Below are 25704 nucleotides of genomic sequence, written 5' to 3'. Positions count from 1 at the left end.
TTGTACCCTCAAGTTCGGAGGCTTGATCATTTTGAACTTTTCACATCGCCCCTTTACCTTGAAGGTTTGAATTTTAAGTTCGTCAGTGATTTTGGCATCGCACCTCATACCCTTAGGTTTTGGAGGATTGGATTTTAACCGACTACTGGAATGTGATCGTGTGGGAGTCCGTGGCCCCCATTTAATTTCTGGTCGAACTCGGAATCATGAAATTAAATCATCACATTTACTCCGATCATAATTCTTTTGAAACAGTTTTTACAGATTCATTGAAAACCCTTTTGGCATTTCAAGGATAATAACGCTTCAGGTGCTCCGGGTTCCACGGGTGCGCGAGGACGTCTCCTTTCAGATCGGCCAATATGTACGTCCCAGGTCGGACTATTCCGTTGACCTCAAACGGCCCCTCCCAGGTCGGGTCAAGGGCACCCACATGGGTTTGGACCCTCCTTAAGACCAGATGTCCGACTTTGAAGGTCCGAGGTCGAACGCGGGCGTTGTAGTGTCTGGCCATTCTGCCGTGATATTCCGCCAGGCGTAGCTGGGCCATTGCTCTTCTTTCTTCCAACAAGTCAAGGTTGAGGAGCAGCTCTTCCTCATTTGCTGTAGGCTCGTAATGCTCTACTCTGTCACATGGCATGCCGATCTTAACCGGGACTACAGCTTCGGAGCCGAAGGCCAGGGAGAACGGGGTCTCACCCGTCGATTCTCTTTGGGTGGTCCGGTACGACCATAGAACCTCTGGTAGCTCCTCGGCCCACCTGCCTTTCTTGGAGTCCAGTCTAAGTTTGATGCCTCGCTTGATGATCTTGTTGACCGCCTCCACCTGCCCATTTGCTTGCGGATGTGCGGGGGACGAGCTAAGGTGACTTATGCCAAGCTTGCTGCAAAAGTCTTTGAACTTGGCGTTGTCAAACTGCTTCCCATTGTCTGTCACAATGGCCTGCGGTATACCAAAGCGACATATGATATTTGTCCATACGAAGGACGTGACTCTGGATTCCGTTATGTGGGAGAGCGTCTCGGCCTCGGCCCACTTTGTGAAGTAATCCACAGCCACTACAGCGAACTTTGTCTGGCCTTTGCCCATAAGGAAAGGACCAATAATATCTACCCCCACTGCGCGAATGGCCATGGGGTCGTGATGGGGGTAAGCAGCTCGGGAGGTTGGTGGATTATGTTTCCGTAGCGTTGGCAATTGTCGCAAGTTCTAACGAACTTCTTGGCGTCCTGGCTGAGGGTCGGCCAATAGTATCCTTGTCAGATCACTTTGGCTGACAGCGACCGGGCGCCTGAGTGATTGCCGCACACTCCTTCGTGGATTTCTCTGAGGACGTATAGGCCCTTTTCAGGGGTTAGGCATCTCAATAGAGGCAGGGAAAAGCCGCGTCGGTACAATGCTCCACCTCGGACCACGAACCGAGCTGCTTGCCTTGCCAACTTCCTGCGCTCCTTGGGGTCTTGTGGTGAATTGCCCCTAATGAAGTCCACAATCGGGTCCATCCATGAGGGCTCTGGAGCATCGATCTCCATCAGATCTGGCTCCGAGATCGAGGGATTATCTAAGATCTCGACGGGGACCGACCTGGCCACGTCGGTCTCGTACACTGATGCTAACCTGGCCAAGGCGTCGGCATTAGAATTTTCTGCTCGGGGAACCCGGCTTACCTTGTAAGTTCGAAATTGGGCGAGGTACGATCTGACTTTGCCCAAATACTTCTCCATTCGGGGTTCCCTGGCTTGGTACTCTTCCGTGATCTGGCTCACAACCAGCTGGGAGTCGCTGAAGATCTTAACACAAGAGGCCCCCAATGCTCTGGCGATTCGTAGACCGGCAATAAATGTTTCATACTCAGCCTCGTTATTGGAAGTCCGGAAGCCGAACCTCAAGGCATACTCAAATCGCTCGCCTCCTGGTCCGAGCAAGAGGACCCCGGCCCCGCACCACTTCTCATTGGAGGATCCGTCGACATAGATTGTCCACGGTAGGTCGGACTCGCCAGGCTCGGAAGGTGGTGTGAGCTCGGCTATGAAGTCTGCCGCTGCTTGTCCTTTCAACGCAGTTCTGGGTTCGAACTGGATGTCGTACTCACTTAGCTTCATTGCCCACTTCATCAGGCGTCCAGAAGCTTCTGGCTTATGGAAGATGTTTTTTAGGGGCAAGTTAGTGAGCACCACCACAGTATGGGCTTGGAAGTATGGTCTAAGCCGTCGGGCCGAGGTGACTAAAGCGAGAGCCAACTTTTCCATTTGAGGGTATCTGGTCTCGGCTTCGGTCATAGCCTTGCTTGTGTAGTAGACCGGGTTTTGCCGCGCTTCCTCTTGCCTGATTAGGGTCGAGCTGACGACACTGTCAGACACTGCCAAGTACAATTGGAGCTTGTCCCCTTGCAGGGGCTTGGCGAGCAAAGGTGCCGAACAGAGGCAGCTCTTCAATTGCTGAAATGCTTGTTCGCACTCTGTTGTCCATTCAAACGGCCCTTTCTTTCGTAGGACTTTGAAGAAAGGAAGGCACTTATCTGTCGATCTTGAAACAAACCGGTTCAGGGCCGCAATCCTGCCATTGAGGCACTGAAGCTGCTTCAGCGTCTTAGGTGCCTCCATCTCGAGCACGGCTGTAATCTTTTCGGGGTTGGCCTCGATCCCCCGGTTGTTCACCATGAAGCCAAGGAATTTTCTCGAAGAGACTCCAAAGGCACATTTAACTGGGTTGAGCTTCATTTGATATGTCCTCAGAACCTCGAAGGCTTCGGTCAGATCGGAGAGATGCGACTTAGACTGCTTGCTATTGACAAGCATGTCGTCCACATACACTTCCATATTCCGGTCGATCTGCTTGGCAAACATTTTGTTCACCGATCTCTGGTAGGTCGCTCCTGCGTTCTTTAAACCGAAGGGCATGACCTTGTAACAGTACAGACCTTGGTCCGTTATGAATGCGGTATGATCTTGATCCGGGACATGCATCTTGATTTGGTTGTACCCAGAGTAGGCATCCATGAAAGTGAGCAGTTCGTGCCCGGCTGTGGCGTCCACGAGCTGATCAATCCTCGGCAGTGGAAAACAATCTTTCGGGCATGCCTTATTTAAGTTCGTAAAGTCTACGCACATTCTCCACTTTCCGTTAGATTTTTTAACTAATACAATATTGGAGAGCCACTCGGGATACAAAATTTTTCTTATGTATTCAGCTTTCAAAAGTTTGCTAACTTCCTCAACAATTACATCACTCCTCTCTTTGTTTATAGGTCTTCTTTTTTGCTTTACAGGTCGGAATGATGGATCTATGCTGAGGCGATGCGTCATAATCTTTGGGTCAATGCCAGGCATGTCCTCATGAAACCACGCAAAGACGTCCGAGTTGGATCTGAGGAAGTGGATCAGCTCCTCTCTGTCGGTGGCCCCCAGCTTGGTTCCTATGCTGACTTGTTTCTCGGGACTAAGCAGAGGAACAAGCTCGAGCTCCTCAGTGGGTGCGGCAAACTCCCTCCTCGGCAGGTCGGCCTCGAACTCGAGCGTCCCATCCCCACTGGCGAGAGTTTCGATGGCGCAGACAGATGAGCCTTTGAGCGCGGAGGCATAACACTCCCTCGAATCGGTCTGTTCTCCTCGGACCGTGCCCTCGCCATTGGGGGTGGAATACTTCAAAACTTGATGAAGTGTTGAGGGAATGACCCGAAATGAGTGGATGATGGGTCTCCCAAAGATGGTGTTATAGACCGATCTACCGTCAATTACCACGAACTCGGCCATTTGGGTGACCTGAGTTTGGTCCTGCCCAAGTGTGACCGGCAAGTCGATGCAACCCTCTGGGATGACCGATTCTCCAGAGAACCCAACCAGCGGTGTCGGGCTTTTCTTCAATTGCGACCTCGTCCATCCCAGGGCGAGGTAGGTCGGTAAGGACAGGATGTTAGCAGATGCGCCTCCGTCTACCAACACCCTCCTGACCACCACATGATCAATCAAGGGAGCGATCACAAGTGCATCATTGTGGGGCAGGTGGACCTCCTCTAAGTCTGCACTGTCGAAGGTGATTGGGCAGGTCGGCCTCTGCTCCCTGATGATGCACACCTCGCGCCTGGCTGCACGAGCTAACTCCTTTCTTTTCTGTCCGGACTGACTCCCGCTTGGCCCTCCGAAAATGGTATTGATAACCGCAGGTCGGTCAGTGCGCCGGGGCGGCGTCCTCGAACGCTTCCGCTCTTCCTTTTTCTCTGTCGAGCTGGTCCTGGGCTTTCCCACAAATTTCTTGAAGTAGCCATCTTGAATTAGATCCTCAATTTGGCGCTTCAACTCCCAGCAGTCCGACGTGTTATGGCTGTGCTCCCGATGGAAGCGGCAATACTTGTCCTTGCTGCGCCTCTCCGGGGCTCCCCGAAGCTTCTCAGGACGCTTGAGTAGTTTTTCCATTCCAGACTCCTCGATGTTCGTTAGGATCTCGGAAATTGGAATCGTGGTCGGGGTGAAGCGTTCGTAAGGTCGGCTTCTGGTAGGTCCGTTCTCCGCCCTTCGATACTCAGCTCGGCCGCTGGAAAGGGATCCCTTGTCCTTGGACTTGGGATCTGCCTTTTCTATATCTTTTCCACTTCTGCCCCGGCCGATCTTTCGTTCTGGTCGGCCGGTTTTGGTTCGGAGGAGCTCCTGTCCATCGATGACTTTCTTCGTCTTTTGAAGCACCTCGACGAAGGTGGCCGGGGCCTCCTCTCCAAGTTTCACCGTGAGGGCTTCGTCGGCTAGACCGGTGAGAAAATAGCACATGGCCGAGTCATCGGAGCAGTGTGCGACCTTCAATTGCTCCTCCTGGAATCTGGTGACATATTCTCGCAGCGTCTCACCCTCCTTCTGTCTGATGGTGGCGAGATGGGTCGCTGTCTTTTTATCATAATGTCGAGAAGAGAACTGGGCGAGGAACTCCCTTCTCAGCTGAGAGTAGGTCGAGATCGTCCTGGCTGGCAGTCTCCGATACCACAATCGCGCGCTGCCAGTAAGCGCGATCTGAAAGGCGCGGCATTTGATTGCGTCTGATGCCGCTTGGAAATCCATGAGGCCTTCGAAGACCTCAACATAATCCTTGGGGTCCTTCGACCCATCATAAGGCTTCACGGTAGGAGCTTTGAACTTCGGAGGGATCGGTGCTTCCAAAACGTCCGAGGTGAAGGGCGATTCTCCCAAGTCGCCATCGTTCAGTGGACCTTCTTTCTGCTCACATTTGGCCTTTAAGGCCTCCACCTGAGCGTCGAGCTGGCCTCTCAGCTGGTCGAACTCCTCCCTTGTAATCACTCCTGCAGGAGTTGCTGGGTTGCGAGAGGATTCAGCCTGCTGGTTGGAGCTCCTGTTTGAGCGGGATGGTGACTGTCCTTTTCGGAGAGATGAGCCTCTCTTTCTGTTGAGGTGTTCACGGAGGTCTCCTCTCTGGCGAGTGTGTCCCTCGCTCTCGTTGTCTTCGGGATGTTCCTCCTCGGCTGGGCCGAGATGGGAACCCCTTTGCTCGCGTATGCCAACGCGCGTCACTCGGTTCTCAGATCGGGACCCCGCGCCTGCAGCTAATATCATTTCGTTATACATTTCCTCCATGGACCGCATTTTCGTGCGCACTGTGTCATGGTCGTACATTTTTCAACCGTGCGGCGCCATGATCTAAGCTGGACCATGGCCAGCCTTACGAGGAACTCTAGCTCCAATCCACTTTTCACTCCCCTTTGTGGCTTCGTCAAACCTTAGGCGAGGTTCTTTCCTCCTCGACCGAGCTTCACTTACAGCGGAATTCTCACTTGACTCGGCAATGTACGTCGCCCGTACGTGCATTTAAACTCTAACGCGACTCTAGCCGGCTTGCCTCTGCACTAGGCCAAGTCCCACGGCTCTACCTTGCCTTTACTCTAGGCCAAGGTCTTCTGAACGCGACGTCGCAACTTGTTTTTAACCATCTTGGTTCTCGGTCACTCGACCGTCCCGCTCCTACGATGAGCCAGGACCTTACCGGGATGAGTTCTGACCTATAACGAGGCCAGAACGAGCTTAAAACTCCAACCGGGTACAACCGGGACATTCCTGCCGCTTAACTATGTCAGAACTAGCTTATCGGGCCCATCGGACGCCTCTAAGACCATTCCTGCTGAGAAACTAGTCAATAACGGGCTAAACGGCCTTACCGGGTACTGCAGGGATGATTCCTGCCGACTTCCGGACAAGGAATGACTAAACCTGGCAACCGAGATGAGTCTTGCCGCTTACCGGGCCAAGACTAGCTTTTTCTCACTTACCGGGTGCCCACCGGTACTTTAGGATGTCACCCCGAGCGTCGGGGTGTCATCGGGCTTCGCTGCTCACTTGGGCACGCATACCGAGAACCGACCCATGTGCTTGTCTTAATGATCGGGACCTTCCGAACATCCAGCCATCCGGACACTATCGTGGCACGACGACTCTTGCGCTCGTGCCGTGTCGTTTGAGCATACCGTACTGCATAGGGACCCCCGTGGTGCAACCTCCGACACATGGACCGAGGCGCAATGCCGACACACCCGTGCCGCCCGACACTGTCCTCGAGTTTTCTATCCTCGACGGAAGTCGCCCAAGACACTCGTCTTGTAGACGCTCGCCCTCGCCATGACACACGCATGTGCCATGGGGTGGCTCACTTAGGCCCTGACATGGCCCAGGGGTGGTGGAGAGCCAACACCATGCCTCCCCCTAAGGTACATTCTAAGGCAAACTTGACTTGGCAGGCATGAACGTCGAAAGTGGCGAGGAGTCACTCGCCAACGTAGAGTGCACGTTTGAACTCCGATTGACACGAAACTTGGCGTGCTTACATATCTCACTAATATGCATCTAACTTTAAAGCCGCTCGTCCAAACTCTTGACGGAACCCCAACTTCTAGGGTCGTGGCCCCGGGCCCCAACTGGCCCCCGTTGAGCTTGTCACCGACACCACTGATGTCGCCTTCGCTTTGCATTCTGCATATGCCTTCTCTAGGCATTCTTGAGCACATCCATATGGTGTGATAGGTGATGCACCATCCTCCTTGGTCGCATCACGACACTTCACTCTCGGCCCTTGACATGGCCCGATGGGCGACATATGCTTGTCGCTGACACTTGCACACTACGTGGGCGTCACAACCTACTCTCTACTAGTATGGTTGTGACACACTGCCTCCATTTCTCTCTGGAGTGCGTCCAAGTTCTCACTTGTCGGGGCCGGGGCTGGACCTCGGGCACCCTTCTTAGAGGTTCCACCTCGGCCACGGGTGGCCTTGGATGTTCTTGGGGGGTGCGCAGGTGGTAGAACAAGCGCGGTGATTCGTGCCGACCTGCGGAGGGGTTCTGTTGCTAGGCCGTCGTGACCTTGCCCCTCTACCACTGCTGCTCCGACCTCCCTCTGGTGGGCATCGCTGGCAGCTAGGGTCCTTCGATCTGCCGTATTGGTTGAGTTTGCGGGTTCAACCATTTTCGCTTGCGTGTTGATTTAAAAGAATTGGGATGACTTAGATTGTCGTTCCCACAGACGGCGCCAAATGTTTATGCAAGGATATGCACAACAGTGTATTTCAGATTGCAACTCGAACTCGGCCTCCGGACCGATCTGAATACTTGGGCGGACCTGCACAAAAAGGTGAGCACTCCGACGATCAAGTCAGTATAGGTCGGATTCCCAGTTTAGTTCGAGATCAGAAAATCCTCATACCTGATCGTGGAGTGAGGTCCTCTACTTATGGGTGGTAGTCCCGCTAATCTCGCGACGATTACACCCGGTAATCTCGGGACCGACGGTTACACCCGATAATCACGCCGCTGACAGTAGCTCACATCGGCCCCTACCGAGCTTCCCGGTAGGTCGGACCTCGGCCAGGTTCACCTCGGCCCTCATACTTAGCATCTGTCAACGCTAGTGGTGGTGATCTCAGCGGTCCGAGCTGGGCATGACTCATGAGTCATCTTGGAGCACCAATAGGGGTCCTCCACGTGTCCAGGGTATTCTCTTCCCCAAACACTAGTTTTAACTTATTTATTGTGCCTAAAACGAATAGGTTGGCAAGTTACGCTAACTTGAGATATATTATTTTACTTTTTAGTAAATAAATTTTAAAATATTATGGTATTCCTCTATTATTGTATTCTTTTAAAATTAGGAAAAGAATATATCTCTTCCATGGCTCTACAGAATATAAAAATCTAGAAAGATCAACAAAAATGATGATTCATTTTGAGCTCCAAATGTAATCTAACTATAATTCTCACATAGTTATTAGTAATTTTGTGCGTTAATTTTAGCATAACGCACAAAATTAGCACATATATTTATTTGGCTTCTTCCAATCTAACAAAGTATGGGAACTTTTTAGAGGAAATGAAAAGGCAAATGAAGATGTTTGTATCTAAATCTGCTCCACTGCATTTGTATTTGATGATGGTATGGTTGAATCACCATAGCCTTCTTCAACTGATACAGTTTGCTTCACAGCACATTCCTTTGCTTCTCTATCTTTACCCCACAGAAGAATATACATTCCACTTATGATCAACACTGACCCCACAACACTGCCACCAAAAACTTTTTGACATGAGTTCATATAGTCTCTGCCAAAACTTGAAGTGGTATGTTGTTAATTAGTTGAGTGGTATGTTGTTAATTAGTTCATATAGTTCATATAGTTTTGATCTAGATGAATTTGAAGTGGTATGTTGTTAATTAGTTGTTACAACATTGATTCTGTCTCTAGATATGAAATCAGCAATTTTCCAAGCTTGTTTGATGATGATTTTGGGGTGTTTTAGAAACTAAAATAAGTAGTTTTCAAATACCCACTTTTGGTTTTGAGATTTGGTTTAAGATCTTGAAAGTGCTTTTGAAAAATAGCAGACAGAACCAAGGAATTTGATCTTTCAAGGTGGTTGGTCTTTTGTGAACAAAAAAGGAAAGCAAAAAGAAAGAGAAATAGTGGACCTTCCAAGGTGAATCTGCTCATGCAAGATGAAGAAATCAAATATGGCTGCAAACAACTCCATGAAAGGGGTAAAAGCAGCAGTGAAAACTGGCCCTTTCTTTTTCACACACCATGACATCCCCACATAGCACAACCCTGAACCCACTGATCCCTGTTAAACCCATCACAATATCATCAAATTGCAAAGAATTTTAGATACAAATAGCTGCTGAAGTTAGAAAAAACAAACTGATACTTACAGCATATATGAGGCTTAAGATAGCAGACTTCCCTTTCACGACGAACACAGAGTTCTTTGTGTCGATAATCAAATGTAAAACCACCGACTGGATGGCGCTGAAAAAGGACATGATGCAGGTACTAGAATATTGGCATGGATAAACCTTGCCTACCCTTGATTGCATTAGGAACCAAGAGGACCACATGAAGCAGCCTGCAGTCAAAACCAATGAACCTATCAACCATCTCTCTGGCCTTTCAGGTTGAACTGTCGGATGAACCCCGTTTGTTTTCCCGGTTGCTGATCCCGGGCTGGTTAACGGCATTCCTTTGTACAGAATCAAAATTAAGTTTCCTGAAATGCAAACCAGTGTCCCAAGTACTTTGGCTCTTCCACCCTTGCTTTTCATGTCCACTTTCTCCATACTAGAAATATTTTGAAACCAGAGTTACTATCATCACATTTGAGTTAATATTTAGAAAGAAAATGCACTACAATTTTTTGACACGCACCCGAACAATACGGCTAGAATGAACGTATTTACGGGCACCAGGTTGAGAAATGCACAAGAGAAAGTGGCAGATGTGTATTGCAGACCAATTAGGAATAGATATAATGTTAGTGTTAGCCTGCATTTGTACATCTTTCCAAAGTTTCATAGTGACAATAACATCATAAAGTTATGGTAAAGTTTACAAAAGATGCTATTACTAACCCAACTAAGGAACTGATGAAAAGGAGGAATAAGATGTAAGCCGTAAGCTGAGGTCTGGTTTTCCTGCATTTCATCAAAAAAAGACAACTCTATAGTTCTATAGCATTTAATCTTTTCACACAACAGAGCAAACTTAACAAGGATAATAAGGAAAATGCAGACTCCATGGTAAAGGAACTGATATTTTCTGGACAAGTCAAGGTGCCCTTACCTCTCCCAAAAATAGGCAATTGGCGACAAGAATAGAGCGGAAATTGTTTGCCGGTACATAACGATAACTAGCTGACTAATCCCTTCACTAAGAATCTCCTTAAGTAGTATATTTACACCAGCGAGCGCAAGGTTAATCGAAAGCATTACTACAACAGGCTTCATTTTTGCACCTTTTTGCTTCTAATCAATATGATGCCTGCCCAAAGACTTGTGAAATATGAGTTTAGTTGTGGAAACACACACACATATTTATAAGCTGCTGAGCCTTTTGCTGATAGGGAAATGGAAGTGATCTAAGACAATGCAACTTGTACCACTAGTTATAAAAAGCAACTAGTATCAGAATATCTTAATGTTTTTTCATTTTTGTTCTGCTCCCTTTCTTTAGAACCTTTAACAGTCAGATAAGGAAATAATCTCATGACTCATCACAATGCTGACGTTTGAAATGCAGCCAAAGTTTACAAGGACCGATATCGGTGAGGTTGTTATAATCTTATGATGCCCTTTCTTGTTAATCTATAGTGCCAAGCATCAAATTTGGAGATTTAGAGAGAGAGAGAGAAAGCCAGAGAGCTATGGCCAGGACTGGCTGTCTAATATCTTGGAATCTCCCATTTATAATATTTTTCCATGGCACTAGAGGAACAACACGTCAAATCTCACAAAAAGATGAATAGTCAGAAAGAAAGTAATGGATGCTAGGTAGATCTGATCTCCACTCCAAAAGGTTTAGTAGCTGCAGCAAGAACTTGAAATCGAAACGCCACAGTCGTTATTTTGAATGTGTCATCGAAACGCATAGTGAGAATGATTGCCTCTAGTTCCATCATATATGGCTCAAAAGTCAAATGTGTGCCTCTTGCACTTAAAATGTGAAGTGACAAGATGAAAAGTTGATGGGATGAGCAATATTTTGATCCTGCAATTATATGTGCCCAAAGTGATCTTTCCCAAACTATTCTCACTTTGAAGTTCTTATGCCACAGCCTTCCTGAGTTGAATACCCGAAACACAAAGTAATATACATATCATTACGTATTTGTATGAAGCTTCCAAATACTCGTAATAGATGCGGTATTTTGTTAGTGATTCTTTCAAGTCCATGGGCTTGTGACATGGACATGTCTAGGCTTTCTAGACATGCCCTTTTTTATGTATGATATCTGCATAAGTTTAACAAGTAAAACCAGTAGTGAGTTTGAACAATTGCTCTGTATTTTTCAAACTTCCCTCAAACTTATGAACTATTATATAAACATGAATCCTACTTTCAAGAAAGCCAGTTTTCATAGAGAAAGCAACATGAGATTGTTAAGGCAAAATCATGTTCCTATTAATCTTGTTGATTGCACTTAGAAATGGCAAAATGGAAGGAGGTTTCAGAAGTCCTATTCCTTGCAATTACCATTATTCTATAACTTTATCCCTTTCCTAAAGGTAACTGAAGATGCTCATTTTTTCTTTTTTTTTTTTTTTTTGGGGGGGGGGGATGTTGTCATGAAATTTTGAAATTTTGAAAAGAATTAATGGTTAAATGAGATCACAAAAGCATTATATATTATATTACCCTAATGGGGTGTAATAAAATAGTTGGTGGTTACAAAATTAATGCATCTAATTCTAACTTATATTCTTCAAGGCACTCCCCATAAAGGATATTGCAAAAGTAGTTGAGAAAGTTGGCTTGAATAAGAACTCTAAGTCCAACTTCTTTAGTGTTGAAAAAGAATAATGGATCTAAACCATTATGGGGAGGAACATATACACATGTAACAATAAGCCATATTTATGTTAAGCACTTTCTTTCTTCCTTTTTTTTTTAAATATTTGTAAGTGTCGGGACCAGCTTGCGTACACCTTGACTAATCTCACGCCTAATCCTTTAACCACTAGACCAATCCATATGGTTTTATACAAAGTACTTAACTGAAGTGAGAAATTCACTCATCACAATTATATTGAAGAGTATCTAAATTCTAAAACAATATGAACTTTTTCTACTTTGAGAGGAACAATAACTACTAAACTTCTGTTGAATAACGATTCTAAAAGCTTAAAAGAAAAAGAGTAGATATCAACAAAGCTAAGAACATATTTTAATATTAAAGGTTGACTCTAGTAACTTAAATTTCTTTTTTAATAATTTAGTCCTTATGCTTTTAAAAATGAATCCCTGCATATAAAAAGTAAAAAGTATAGTTGAAAGCAACTAATACAAACTATTGAACCATATTTGACTTCGAATCATATGAAATCCATCATCTTCACTCACTTGCCCTTATATGTATCCGCAGGTTGTTTTTCATCCAAGATTTTTATTAAAATTTTAACGTAAGAACTTAGTTATTACCTTTCTAAAATAACAAGTACTAAATTGTTACAAACATACATACGAGAAACAAAGCCTAAGGACCAAAAGTATGCTTTTTGATTAATATTTCAAACATTTTTTTTTTTAGTAGAGAACAAAAGATGAACAGGGTAGACTCAACAAGTCAAGAAACACCATCAATCCACAGTAGCAGGCTTCCCACTGACCTCTATGTTTATTGCTAGGGGTTTGCTAGAGGATTATCAACATGATTATGAAAGGTTTGTCCTTGAGTTTTCCCTCAAGTTATTGGCTGAAACATTGAACTTGGAGTATGATTATTGGATAACAGGGAATAGAATAACTCATTTGTCACCTTTCCCATTAGCACTAAGAACTGTCTCCCAAAACCTCTAGAGAGAGAGAGAGAGACATTGAATTGAATGCCTTAAATTAGATAGTAATTGATGGTAGATATGATTTTAGGAACTTGAGAAGTTAGAACCACAACTTGAAATCAGAACAAAAATGGTCAAACTCCCCATGGATTTTCTTGAATCAATGAAGTAAAAAAGAAATTCCATTTTGCCAAATGTTGCCTGATCACATTTCACTATTGGGGGCAGTAAGGTTTTTTGTCCTCTTTTCCTTTTTGGAATGGGATATACCAAGGACAAAAAGGGAAAAAAATGGGACTTTTCTTTGTTTGTAGTTTTCTTGGGAAAAAGTTCAAGCAATAGAGGTAAGTTTAAGGCTTTGAGTTGGCTGAGATATGAAAGGAAAAACGTTTATATTGATTGAATTTGGACAAGTTTTATATAAATTGACTCGTCGTGTTTCTCTTTTAAATTTCTGATTAAATCTGTATGGATCGTATTAGAGTGAAATTCGTTATATCACTATCCCTATCATTTTTAGACTTTTTTAGTGTTAGAAACTAATGGGACAAAGAAACCAAAACCATCCAATTTGGGTGGTCCTAGTCTTGTTAGTGATAAGTTTTTCCAAAGCTTTGAAAGACTGAAATGTGATTTTAATTCGTTAAAAATACAAATATTTCACTTTAGAATCATACTTCGATCTTCAAAATCTCAAACTCATTCTAACTTGATGAAGCTTTGGATTACTCAAAAACACACTTGAAACCGACACATTTACAGAAAAAAAATGGATATTATAAGTGACCGATCTGCAGAAAAAAATTTCATTTCATTACTAGATGTGATGATTAAACTCAGATCCAATAAAAATAAGAACTTGAAGAGCAGGTGATTTCTGGTAGTAAAAACATGTTCTCATTCTCAAAATGCTAAAAAACTCAGTTTGTAGAGCTCACTGTTGCATCATCACAACACTCCTGTGGTGTAACATTACTACAAACAGACTCCATAGCATGTACAGAGAAACTAGCAAATCCCATGAGCGCCTGAAAAACATTGGGGAGGCCTGTTTTCAGATGGTTTAAAGTCATGGCTCGGCTAACCTGAACAGAGTTCAGATATTTGGCCTTCTCGGTGTCGACAAGCTTCTTCAAGGCGTCAGTTTTTGCACGCTTTAGCAACAAAGGGTTCTTGGGGCTCAAATTGCCATTTCCATCTTCTGACAGAGAGCTTCCCCCGAGCTTTTTTTCCATCTCTGCCAGCGAATGCATCTCTTTTCGGAGTCTTTTGTCCAGCTTTTCATATTTCCTTTGGAGGTTTTGTTCCTCCACTTGCTGGTGAAGTATGGAGTTTATGGCTGACAAGAGATTATTGATTGCCTCTGAAGCTGCCTGTAAGAAAGACAAGGAGGGAATGGAGTGGAAAACAATTGGGGGTGGGGAGTTAGAAGTTTGATGGTTCTCATGCAAGGTAAAAATACAAAAAAATTACTAACAGTTGGCTAATTTCCAAAGTCTTTTAAGTAATAAATGGTGCCGGAGGAAAAAAATTCACTAGATGAGTAGAATTCCACCAATTCAAGGGAAATAATTTCTTTTATGAGAAGCCTAACTTTAATTAAGTTAATGATAGAACAAAATCGAGTAACACAAAAGAGAAGGCCCGCAACAAAGGAGAGCCAACCAAAACACACACATACAAAATAAAGATAAAACAAGATTACAATCTTTCAAAACATGATTAGACACAGAATAATATTAAAGTATGACTTGGCAAAGAAAAGAACGCATCTTATCTTCTACAAAAGAGTGAAAGATAACTTTCAGATATGCTCGATTAGGATTGAATTTGTATTTTTTATTTTTGCATGAACTTTGAACTAAAAAATCAGCATTTGCCACAACATTCTCCATCGATTCATCCCTTTCATCATCAGAACAAGGTCAAACTACTAAAAAACTGAAAATTAACTGTGACCAAGTGTACCTTGTCAGGTAATCTTTCAAGGGCATCCTGCCATTTTTCGCAGAGGTTAAGAACCACAGGTGCACAAACACTCCGTCTATCATGATCGACAAGGAAGTCAGTAAGTTGAGTCCATCTACAGAGGGTTTTTACGTACTCTCTCTGATATTTCACGAGATTGCAGAAGCTGTTGTACCAGACAGTTATCTCAGCTGCAAGCTGAGCTGTGGCATGGCGATGATATTCTGTACTTAGATCCACATCGTGCTTGTTAATCTGATGGTTCAACTGCCGGGATATCTGGTTCTGAACTTGATGGCATTCAGACATTATCTTCCACATGTGCAATAACCTGTAAAAGAATCATGCAGAAAAGTGGAAAAAAAAACAATTAAAGATAATTATAGTACATATATTTGACAAAAGGCCAAAGGGTAGAGAGATCATTTTAGCTATAGTATAGTTTTTGTAAAATGTGTGCATGTGCATTTTCTCTTTGTTGTCATTCTTAAAGCAGGTTTGGCACAAAACAGATATGTAATCTAAAAACTCTCCCACAACTCCCAGGACATGCCAAAATGAGGATGAATACATTTTGATGGGAAGAATAGATGCAAGCAGCCAAATTACTGATGTCTTTTCTTTTTATTTTTGGAAGGGAGCATTGGGGAGTAGAGGAACATTTTTCTTACTAATGAAAAATCATACTTTCACAGAGCAAATGAAAGGATATACAACACTGAGGAACGTGAACTGGAAGCAAATTGAGAAGATAGGCAGTGAGGAGATCAAATGAATCAGTAGGAAAATGGAGAACAAAAAAATATATGTTCGTTCATCTTCAGTCAGAAAGTGGCAGTGTGGAATATCTCTGTCTATATAAAGAAAGGGAGATTTTCTTGCAAACGGGTCAATTAAAAAATGTGTACATTTACCCCGAAGTTAAAGCAACCAGTTGTGGATACAGTTCCTCATCCATTAGTGCCAATATAGAAGCACAATGTCCACCTATAGCTTGCTGTAAACGTATTATGTCAGACTCCAAACTCTCAACATTCTGGCGAGTTTTCTCAGTCTTGGTCCAATCATAGTGTTCATCCTCTTGCTTTTGCAGTAGTAAGGCTTTCTTCTCATGCTCTAGTTTGGTACCTTCTTCTTCCTATAAAATACAATGAAAATTTATAAGAAACAAGGGCATAAATTGAAGTTCTAAAGAAATTTTATCAAGGATACAGAATTATATGCAAGTCACTGAACAACAACAACCCATATTGATATGTCAGTCGAAACTGGGATTCAATTGGCATCATTTCATAGTATGAAAGCAATGGTCTTCATATACAATCTAAAAAAGATAAAAACAATCAGCGAGCAATAAAGTCTATAGATTAAGTTGCAGTAGCCAGTACGTTCAGTTCAGATACACAAGTCGGATTAAAATATATCAATCAATGAAAACAGTTCCTCCAATGTTCTACAGGATTTTTCCCAACAAAAAAAAAGGCACTGGTCCTGCCAACTCAAACTAAAGTGAACTTTTAACGCCTAGGCTGAACTTTGTTTCTAATTATCAAACACAATATTCATCACGTTAGAATATCAATAGATAATTAAATTTTCCATAACCTATCAGCTTCAACTTTTGAGTTCAATATAGTATCAAAGTTTGAATTATTGTAATCACACTTTTTCCCTCGTTTAATATTGATTACCACTTGTAAGATCTTGTGCAAATTTTCAAGCCCACAAGTGATGAGACTACTAGAATATCAATAAATAGTTAAAATTTGTCTTAACCCAATAGCTTAAGTTTTTGGGTTCATTGGTGATTTAATACATCTTATAAATTTTCCAACCCAAAAAATGATAAAATGTAGGCTAACACTAAATACATCGTGATATTTGATTTTTTCATATATTTCTTATTAAATAATAAATGGAAGTGCTCTTCGTCCTCTCTCTCTTCTTTTCTTGGGAAGGGGGCAAATAATTTTGGCCTTATTATTTTTTTTGGATAAGAAACATTTCAATAGAATTTTGGCCTTGTTCTTGAAATGAGGACCACAGAAAAGGGAGAGCTAAGCATTTCATGTTATTGAAAAAGCTGTGGTCCAGTTAAAAATCTATGAGAGCTTGGTCCACGACTCCACAATTTGAGGTATAAAAGACAAGTCACAAAAATATTGTCAGGTGTCAGATGTCTACTCACTCTTCTAATACAATTAATACCTTTTTCTTTTCGGATAACCAGGAGTTAGAGCCTTGCTCCCCTATACCCAGGGGCACCCACACCCGCCTCAAGACTCGAACTCAGGAGACATTAAGGATTTTTGGTATTAACCTCAACAAGAGACCACAAGCTCTTACCAACTGGGTTACCCCTTGGGGACAATACAATTAGCACTAATTAGGAGACGAAAATATCAGAATGTCTTAGCTGGACTTCATCTTGCATAATAATACACCCAACAGTCAGAGACCAAAGGAAAATTTTGATTGTATTTGGGCAATTTTTTTCCACGTGACAAAAGCAAAGTGGGTATTGGGAGATGAGGATTATTCAAAATTTATAGAAGGAAAAGTGGGTGGGGAGATGAGAGGAAAAGGTTCAAATTAAACTAACCTATAGGATAATAATATAGATGATGAAAGTTTCTTCATTGTGATCAAACTCCATAGAACGGTCAATAATTCTTGAAGCAGATATTAATCTAAACAATGATATCCATATCGACAAGGACGTCATATAATCTTTGACTATATTTCACTTCTTTGATTTGATATGTTTCTTTTTCTTTCTTTCTTTTTTTCCCTCTTTGCAAAGGATTTCATATGTTTCTCTTGGACATAAATCGTCAAAATCTAAAACTATTTTGAATCTCTGATGATGATAAAACAAACAAAAGATATATTCTGAGATTCTGCGCAAATGATTCTTATTTTTACCTTAACGTCTTTCTGAAGTCTTTGCTCTGCTGCATAAAGTTTTTTGAGGGTGATGCAATGAGCTCCAGGCCGGCATGGCTCATTGGGACCACAAAATTCAGCTGTATCTGTTGTAAACTGAATTGAATTAGACGACCACCTCCGTGATAATGCATTGAAGACCTTAGCAGAATTGCTTCTCTTCCCTGTAAATCATAGGTTAAAGAACTGCTGAAGGAATTTGCAGAGAAGTAACGGGAACTGAAATTTGCAAAATATTTTTCATCATGTTTATGCACTGAAATTTTCATTGATGCCATAGATTTCACTAAAAGATTTATAGTGCATAAACGTGATGAAAGATCATATTATCTGAAACCAAGGTTAAACAAAGCATCTTATTTGGCTAAACCTCACAAGTATGCATCTTAAAAATAAGAAAAAAGCATGTGACATCCAGGAAATAAATGTGGAAAGAGGCATACCCTAAAAAAGCCTTGAGAACTCGACCACAGAATGTCAAAATATAAAGTGTTGAATTCTTTTAGAGTTGAGAACAAATACATTAGAAGTCACAGACTACAATTGCAAAAGAGATGTAAGTGGCAGCATGTTCAATATTTACCACATTAATAAGTTCAACGCCATAATTAAAGGGAAGATATAAATGATACCAATTCTAATAGGTGATCATTAAGAACAAAAAGTTACTATCGACAATTTCTGAGAAATTTAAATATGAAACCTATAATGAGATAAAAAATTGCACAAGAGGGGCAAAAAAAGTGAGATGAAGAAAGAGTGAACTAACTCTTGTTTTCCCTGAAATTATGTGGCGGAAAATCATTTCCTACGCTGATATCAATGAGAACAGCTATTTCCTTTATACCAGCTGATGCTTTAAGAAAATACTCATCAAGTTCCTTGACTGTGGCTCCCAAGGATTTCTTGCTTTTCCAGGATATCATGCCCATGTCTGTAGCGTCCTTAATATGCAAGCTAGTTGTTGCCGAATCACAACTAACTAATTCCATTTGATCTGGACTCTTAGGTACTGGATTCACAACGTCTTCTACAGCTTCTTCCTCCTTATCTTCTTCCTCAAATTCACTCCTAGTCTCTGCCCAATTTTCCTCTTCAACTCCCACAGTTTCACTCTTTTTTTGTTGATGCACAGTAGAAAGCTCAAAAGGGTCCCAATACTCCCAAGATGAGCTTAAAATTGGATGAGCTGAAGGCGTGTGATCATCCTCATCCTCGTCAATGACAATGCTTTCTTCTTGGGCAAATTCATCCTTTTGAGTATCTTCAGCTCCATACTTCCTCAAATCAGGGCTAAATGGCGGAGGTGGTGGTGGAGAGGGAGGCAAGGGGGGAGGTGGTGATGGAGGTGACGCCAAGCCATAAATAGTACCTTCAAGCTCTAATGTTTCAGACTCAGTAAATTGTCTCAGGGTTGCACCGGTATTTTTCAATGCCCTCAAGTAAGCTAGCAGGGAATCTGCAAATTCTTTTCTAAACCCTACCAACTGTTTCATTAGCTTCTTCCTCTCCTTACAAGCCTGCACCCTCTCCTCCTCATCAATACTTGAGGCAGCACAACCCATTTCACTAAATAGTTACTAAACAAGAGATGTTTCCTATATAATTTGAATCAGAAACACAGCAGAAATGGTAGATCCAATTGGAAGCTCAAGCAACAAAATCATTTGGGAGGAACCCCATTGAGGAGAGTTTTTCAAAAAAAAAAAAAAAAAACAGAAGCTCCCTAACATAAATTCGTATTAGTCATGTGCCCTCGACAATGTATGAACAGCTCAACTTTTCCACAGAATCTCCAAATCAACACAAACAATTTGGTCTCGGAAACCCTTTAAACAAGCTTTTCTCCCTCCTTCACGATCACCCAAGTTTAGGTGATTCAAAATCTCAAACAAACCGCTTAAAATCCAAAGCTCGTTACAAAAATTTCATAACCTGCGATACCCCAGGTGCCAGATTTACAGGATCCATGAAAAAAGAAAAAATACCACTGTAGCCGCAGAATTCTGTTGTTAGCTGAGTTCCCTTGAATCTTCTAGGCTCAAACCCGTGCATTGCGATTTACAGCGTTTGAATGGCCCAAGGATTAACAGAAGACAGAAGAAGAAAACTAACCAGAACTACACAGCTTCAAAATATCATTAAGATCTAGTTAAAAATGCATGTATAAACTGGAAAAGTAATAGAAGTTGCCTCGGACTCGGCTCAGAACAGTCCCGCAGAAAAATTTCTCTCTGTGGGAATTTTTAATTGATGAAATGATGGAAAAAGAAGATTAGAACAGTTCGCTCTGACATGTAGAAGCTGTCAGCGGCAGAATCCACTGCCCCCGTCCCACCCCGAAGAACTACAGCCATAGCCGAGGGACAATGCGACAACCATAGTTGGTTTTTCTGAGAAATCGTCAAACAGAAAAGGAAATTTTCCTTAAATTTGAAAAAGAAGCTTGGGAGTACCCCAAGAAGAGTGTCCCCCTTATCCGTTCGTCCTTTCCGCAGAATAAGAGCTTGAAGAGGGAGGCGGAAGAGAGAGAATGCGTGAGCTCGAAAACCAAGAAACGGGAAGCATCCAATGAATTGGAAAGCTCATCTCAATACCTACCAATTGCCATTATTATTCACAACCCATCATCAATGGCGGTCCTCTTGCTTTCATTGCGTGAAGAATTTCCAGTTTCAAAAGAGAGGTTGGTTCCAAATTTGTTTGATTCTGCTTGAAATTCTATCAAATTTACGAAATATTTCTTGAATTATTGTTGCCATTTTGATCAATCAAGTTTAACGAAAAAGTCTATGCTCCTTATGGTAACAAATTAAATTGTGGTGAACTAAAATCATTAATTTGGAACAACTAACATGTGAACATGGTTATAGTTCAGCTCACACAAGCTATTAAAAAGATAAATAGAAGTTTAAATCATAACTCAGCCATATATACCTCCAATCAAAAAGTCGTCGGATCTCCTTATTTATGCTCTCTAGAAAACAAGTAGATTGATGACGTTGTCGCCGAGAAGCTTTTTGCTTTTAATTTGTTTTTTCTACTTTGCTTTCACAAAAAATTTTAAAATGCAATATATATTTTTTCTACTTTGCTTTCACAAAAGTTTAAAAATGCAAAATATATATATATATTATTTTTTTTTACTTATATTGATTTGATTAAATTTGTAATTATACGATTTAACTTTTAATTTTAATCTAATCAATACTTCGATTCAAATAAGGATTTAACATTATTTGAAATGAGAGAATAAACCAATTATGTGTTATTTACAAGACAATCAATTATATAAAATATGGCGTGGGATGACCAATATTTGGTTTTTTACAGAATATGAAATACATTAAAAAGTTTTAATATTATAATGATTATAGGTAAACAAATAAATGCAAAAACATGTGAAAATAACCAAATATTATTTATATATTCCGCTGTTAAATCATTTCAAATATATTTTAATGAATAAGATTAAATCATTTCAAATATATTTTAATGAATAAGATTTTTCTTTTAAAGTTTAATTAAAAAGATAAGAAATAAAACATTGTTATAGAATGTAATAGACATCTCATCTACTTAAATTATATTTAAATTAATTGTTGAACATATCCTTGTTACCTTATTTATATTAAATATTTGTGTCCCATCCTTTTAATTTACAAAAAAAAAAAAACTCTTATTTTTAAAAATTTAGAACTCCTTTTAACTTCTAGAAAATATGTCAAAGTGAGTATAGCTTAGCGGTAATTGACATATATCTAAAATTACGAGATCTCCACCCTCATATATTGTACTAAAAAAATTTCGAGAAAAAATGAATAAAAAATATTTGTTTAAAAAAAATCCTCCTAAGAGGCAATTGGCCGTCGTAACCTTTAGGCATGTGACTACCGGCTACCGGCTTTGCCTCCTTTTTCTCTTTCTGTTGTCCCAACTTTTTCCAAAGTTCTGATGATGAGTTATGACTGACGACCGATAATTTTATACTTTAAAAGTTTAAAGCATTAGAAGTTTTTCCTTTTATTTTTTTATTTTTTAAGTCTTTCGGCCATTATTGTCCTTTTTGACTCGTGGGTCATACAAAAGTACTGCATTCAAACTTTATTAAAATATTTTAACTTTCCTTTCTAAATTCTTTATTTTTTCCTTGTATAGATGTTAAAATTCGTACAAGTTCAAAATTAGAAAAATAAGAAAATGTTTATATATAAAATGGTCTATGCTGCCGATATATACCTCAACACATGTCCACTCTTCTTATTGAGACCATATAATTAAATCTCAGCATACATCTTAATATTTGTTGTGCTAAAAAAAACTTGTTAAATAAGTAGAAGCATAAAATATTATAGAATATATATTTTTTTCTGCCTAAAATGGGGAAGAAATGTGAGATTTAATGTCTCAACTTAACCTTAGCTCAACTAGTCAAGATACCTATCTCCGACTAAAAGGTTTTGAGTTTGAATCACCAATCCTAATCCTACATGTTACTGTATTAAAAAAAATGTAGATTTAACTTTTAATAAAAAATTTTAATTAATTGAATGTTGTATAATAAATACATTTCCTTATGGTTTTGTAAGGTTCATGGTTTAATAAAATATGTTTTTGCCAAATCGAGCATAGCTTAATGGTTATTGGCATATATCTCTCATCAAGAGGTTGAATTCGATACTTCATCCCCACATGTTGTACTAAAAAAACGTTTTTTAAAATAATATCGTCAGTTTTAATATTTTCTCGTTAATTATAAAATTATAACAATAATAAATAACAATGTTCCTCCTTTTAGGAAAATAAATAAATAACAATTTTAACAATTACTTCTCTCCCTTTTTTTCTTATACTTACACAGTTAAAAGCAATACACGTACATGAACACGAGCATGGCTCAACAATAGTTGACATATATATTTTTTTCGATGTCAGATATTCGATCTCTCGTATTCTCAAATTGTTGTACTAAAAAAATTTGGATAAACTTTTATTATTCGAATAAATGTTGAGAAATTAAACGTACGACATCCAAAAAAATAAAATAATATTTTAATCGCTAAGCTAAACTCATTTTAGCTTCAAATAAATGACTTATTAGGATAGTATTTATTCTGAGTAGATGTATTAGAGCTGCACACTAATTAATCAGTATTGTTATGTCACAGCATCTTAAACGTAACAACCCAATAAGGAATTGGTTACAATAATTATTGTAACAAATTTCCCTACAGAATTATTCAATTTTATTCAAATGTCAACCAAAATAAGATTCTACCGTAATAAATAAATGACTTAGCACAACGATTAAAATACCTAACTCATCCTCTCTAAATTGTAAATTTGATCCCTCATCCCCACTATTGTTGTACTAAGAATAATAGTAATAAATAAATAGACCTCTTCGTGACTCTTAACAACTTTATTAGAGAGGAGAATCTAATTAATGCTTTCCTAACTTTCTTTCGTATGTTTTCGTTTAAAAATGATATTATAATCCTTATGATCCAAGCAATTTATAACTATTATTGGAATAAGAATGGTTGTAGTATAATAAGTATTGGGCAGCAATGAGCTAAAAAGGAAAATAAAGAAAGAAAGAAGTAACATCGCTTTATCATACATAAGTTGCCGTGAAGAAAAATCTTTTAATAAGTTGTTAAACTTTTATCAATAATATTTTAATAAGTCACAACATGAGTTTAATTCAACTGTAATTGACATAACTCTCTGATTAAAAGGTTATAAATTCGAATCCCTACATCTTATACCGAAAAATAATAATAAATCACTAAACTTTTATCAGCTTAAAACTAGCACGCCAAGGTTTGAATAACCTCATGTTTTATGTAAACGACCAACAAATGTGTGTTTTTACGTTTAAGAGTCACAAAGTTTAACCAATAGCTTTGGAATGTAATGACCCACACAACTACACAAGTACTAACTATTTATATACTCATGTTTTATTTATTTTACATTTAATTTTCCTTTTTCCTAAAAACAATATTTTAGTCGAGTTTAAAAAACAACAAAAATTCAAAACTCTAACAAATTTCATAGAGAGATAACTACATGGTAAATATAAATGTTATAATAAATAATTGTGATTTAAAAAATCATTGATAAACCGATGTTTATATTACTTTGGTTTATGTATCTTCAACATGTACATTTTAGTCCCTAAATTTGTAATTTTTGTTCATTTTGATCTTTTACTTTCAAAACTCTTCAAATCCAACAAATTTTGAAAAACTTTATTTTCATTTGTATCTTGCATACACTTCAATTATTATAATTATTAAAATGTAGCTATAAATTTGTATTAAAATATTTATGTTATATAATTTGTGTTAACATTTTGTCTATAGAGATCAAATTAGTCACTTTTTAAAATAACGGCCTAAACAAATATTTTTTAATACAGTGACGAAAATGAATAAAATTTAAAAAATACACAAACTAAAAAGAACTAATACTAAAATTACAGTGAACAAAATACTGTTTAAAGCTATAAAACTGTTCCAGGTGATCTCACCAAAATTTTTGGTAAATTGTCAAAGTGAGTATTAAGGTTGTGAGTTCGATCCCCACCATGTACGTCGTACCCGATACAACTTTTTTGGTAAACTAGAAAACTTGAAAAGATGGGCGGCGAACGTGTCCTTCTTACCCAACTCTTCTTAAAAAGTGACTTTAAGAACGCTATAAATTAGAGACTAAAAGGAAGCGTGAAACTCGAAAGTGCATAATTTTTATTATAAATAATGACACGTAATAATTATTTTAAATTGAAAAGTTTCAAAAGCAAATTTGAATCTACAATGCTTTCATGTGGAGGTTATTATGGAAATTTATTAAAGATGGCATGCCACATACTGTTTACCCACAATCTATTGAATTTTAAAATTTGTGCAAAAATGGATGGTGCCAAATTGGGTTATGAAAAAATAAATTAAATTGATAATTCAAACTACGTTAGGAAATTTGTTCCCATTCTCATGCGTTGGAACGAAACCAAGATGAATCAAAGTATTTACAAGCTTTGAAAATAGATACTTTTATTTTTATTTTAAAGTTGTTATTTAAATTTGTAATTTGATGTCTTGTAAAACTAGTGTCGTTGGATTATACTCAGTGTTGACAATAACTTATTTTTACAATTCAATCTAGGTGGAGGATTAGAAATCCAAAATAATAATAAAAAGGTGAAGATTTGAACATCTTACGTTTGAGTAAGTAATTGATTGATTTTTTTTTCAAATATATTGTTTATAGGAACTTATTGCTACAAAGCTCTTATGGTCAATGATATAATATTTTCAACTATCCATAAGTCTATAAATTTTGAAATGCTAAATAATTACGGGTTTGAAGGGATAGTATAATAAGTAAATTTTAGAAAAAGATATTTATTTACCATTATTTTTATAAAAGTGATTTTAAATACAAGTTATTTTATATATGCTTGAATTTTGAGGTGATTTTTATATAATTAGAAGTAAAAAGTTTTCTTACTTGACTTCCAATAACAAGTGGGCAGTAAAAACAAACTAATTAAACATAAAATAAATTAACTTTAGAAAACGGTTAATCAAGTTTTCATTTAGTTTTATTGTAAGGAATTTAAATAAAATTTAAAAGAACTGTAGTTTTTCTTTTATACATTAAAAACAATTGCTATATATTTTTATTATTTAATTAATACATTTTATGATTTGTAAATACAAACCAAACACGGAGGTCAAATTAAAATAACAAATAGGAATATCAATTATATCTCTTATTGGTATGCTTTAATATTAGATAAGTTAGGCTCGCTTTTACTTTGATATTAGATATATCATTTATATTAGCTGTATATTTTATATTTGGTACGTATAAGTTATATTAGTAGGATATATAAAATAAAATATATCGAGAACAAGAAAAATTAGAATGAAAAAAAAAAATGAAAAATCTGATTTTAAAAATGC

The 25704-nt window shown here is 39.2% G+C and overlaps 2 protein-coding genes across 2 annotated transcripts; both read right to left on the bottom strand.

The window, feature by feature from the left end:
• Positions 1 to 8179: 8179 nt before the first annotated feature.
• Positions 8180 to 10680, bottom strand: LOC111010859 (WAT1-related protein At3g30340). The gene is made up of 6 exons (XM_022284432.2): positions 10101 to 10680; positions 9890 to 9952; positions 9687 to 9803; positions 9194 to 9599; positions 8954 to 9105; positions 8180 to 8547 (listed from the first exon to the last, which is right to left on the bottom strand). The coding sequence occupies exons 1-6, from the start codon at positions 10262 to 10264 to the stop codon at positions 8385 to 8387; spliced, it is 1065 nt and encodes a 354-aa protein (XP_022140124.1). The 5' UTR covers positions 10265 to 10680; the 3' UTR covers positions 8180 to 8384.
• Positions 10681 to 13688: 3008 nt separating this feature from the next.
• On the bottom strand, positions 13689 to 20322 carry LOC111010751 (benzoyl-CoA reductase subunit C, putative (DUF630 and DUF632)). Its single transcript, XM_022284280.2, has 5 exons — positions 18498 to 20322; positions 17708 to 17892; positions 15697 to 15920; positions 14783 to 15113; positions 13689 to 14187 (listed from the first exon to the last, which is right to left on the bottom strand). Exons 1-5 carry the CDS (start codon positions 19291 to 19293, stop codon positions 13735 to 13737), a joined length of 1989 nt encoding a protein of 662 aa, XP_022139972.1. The 5' UTR covers positions 19294 to 20322; the 3' UTR covers positions 13689 to 13734.
• Positions 20323 to 25704: the final 5382 nt, after the last annotated feature.

This window comes from Momordica charantia, assembly GCF_013281855.1.
Source record: "Momordica charantia cultivar OHB3-1 chromosome 3 unlocalized genomic scaffold, Mcharantia_2.0 BLBB01000003.1, whole genome shotgun sequence".
Lineage (NCBI taxonomy): Eukaryota > Viridiplantae > Streptophyta > Magnoliopsida > Cucurbitales > Cucurbitaceae > Momordica > Momordica charantia.
Note: the sequence above shows the minus strand (reverse complement) of the source record. Positions and strands in the feature narration are given on the sequence as shown.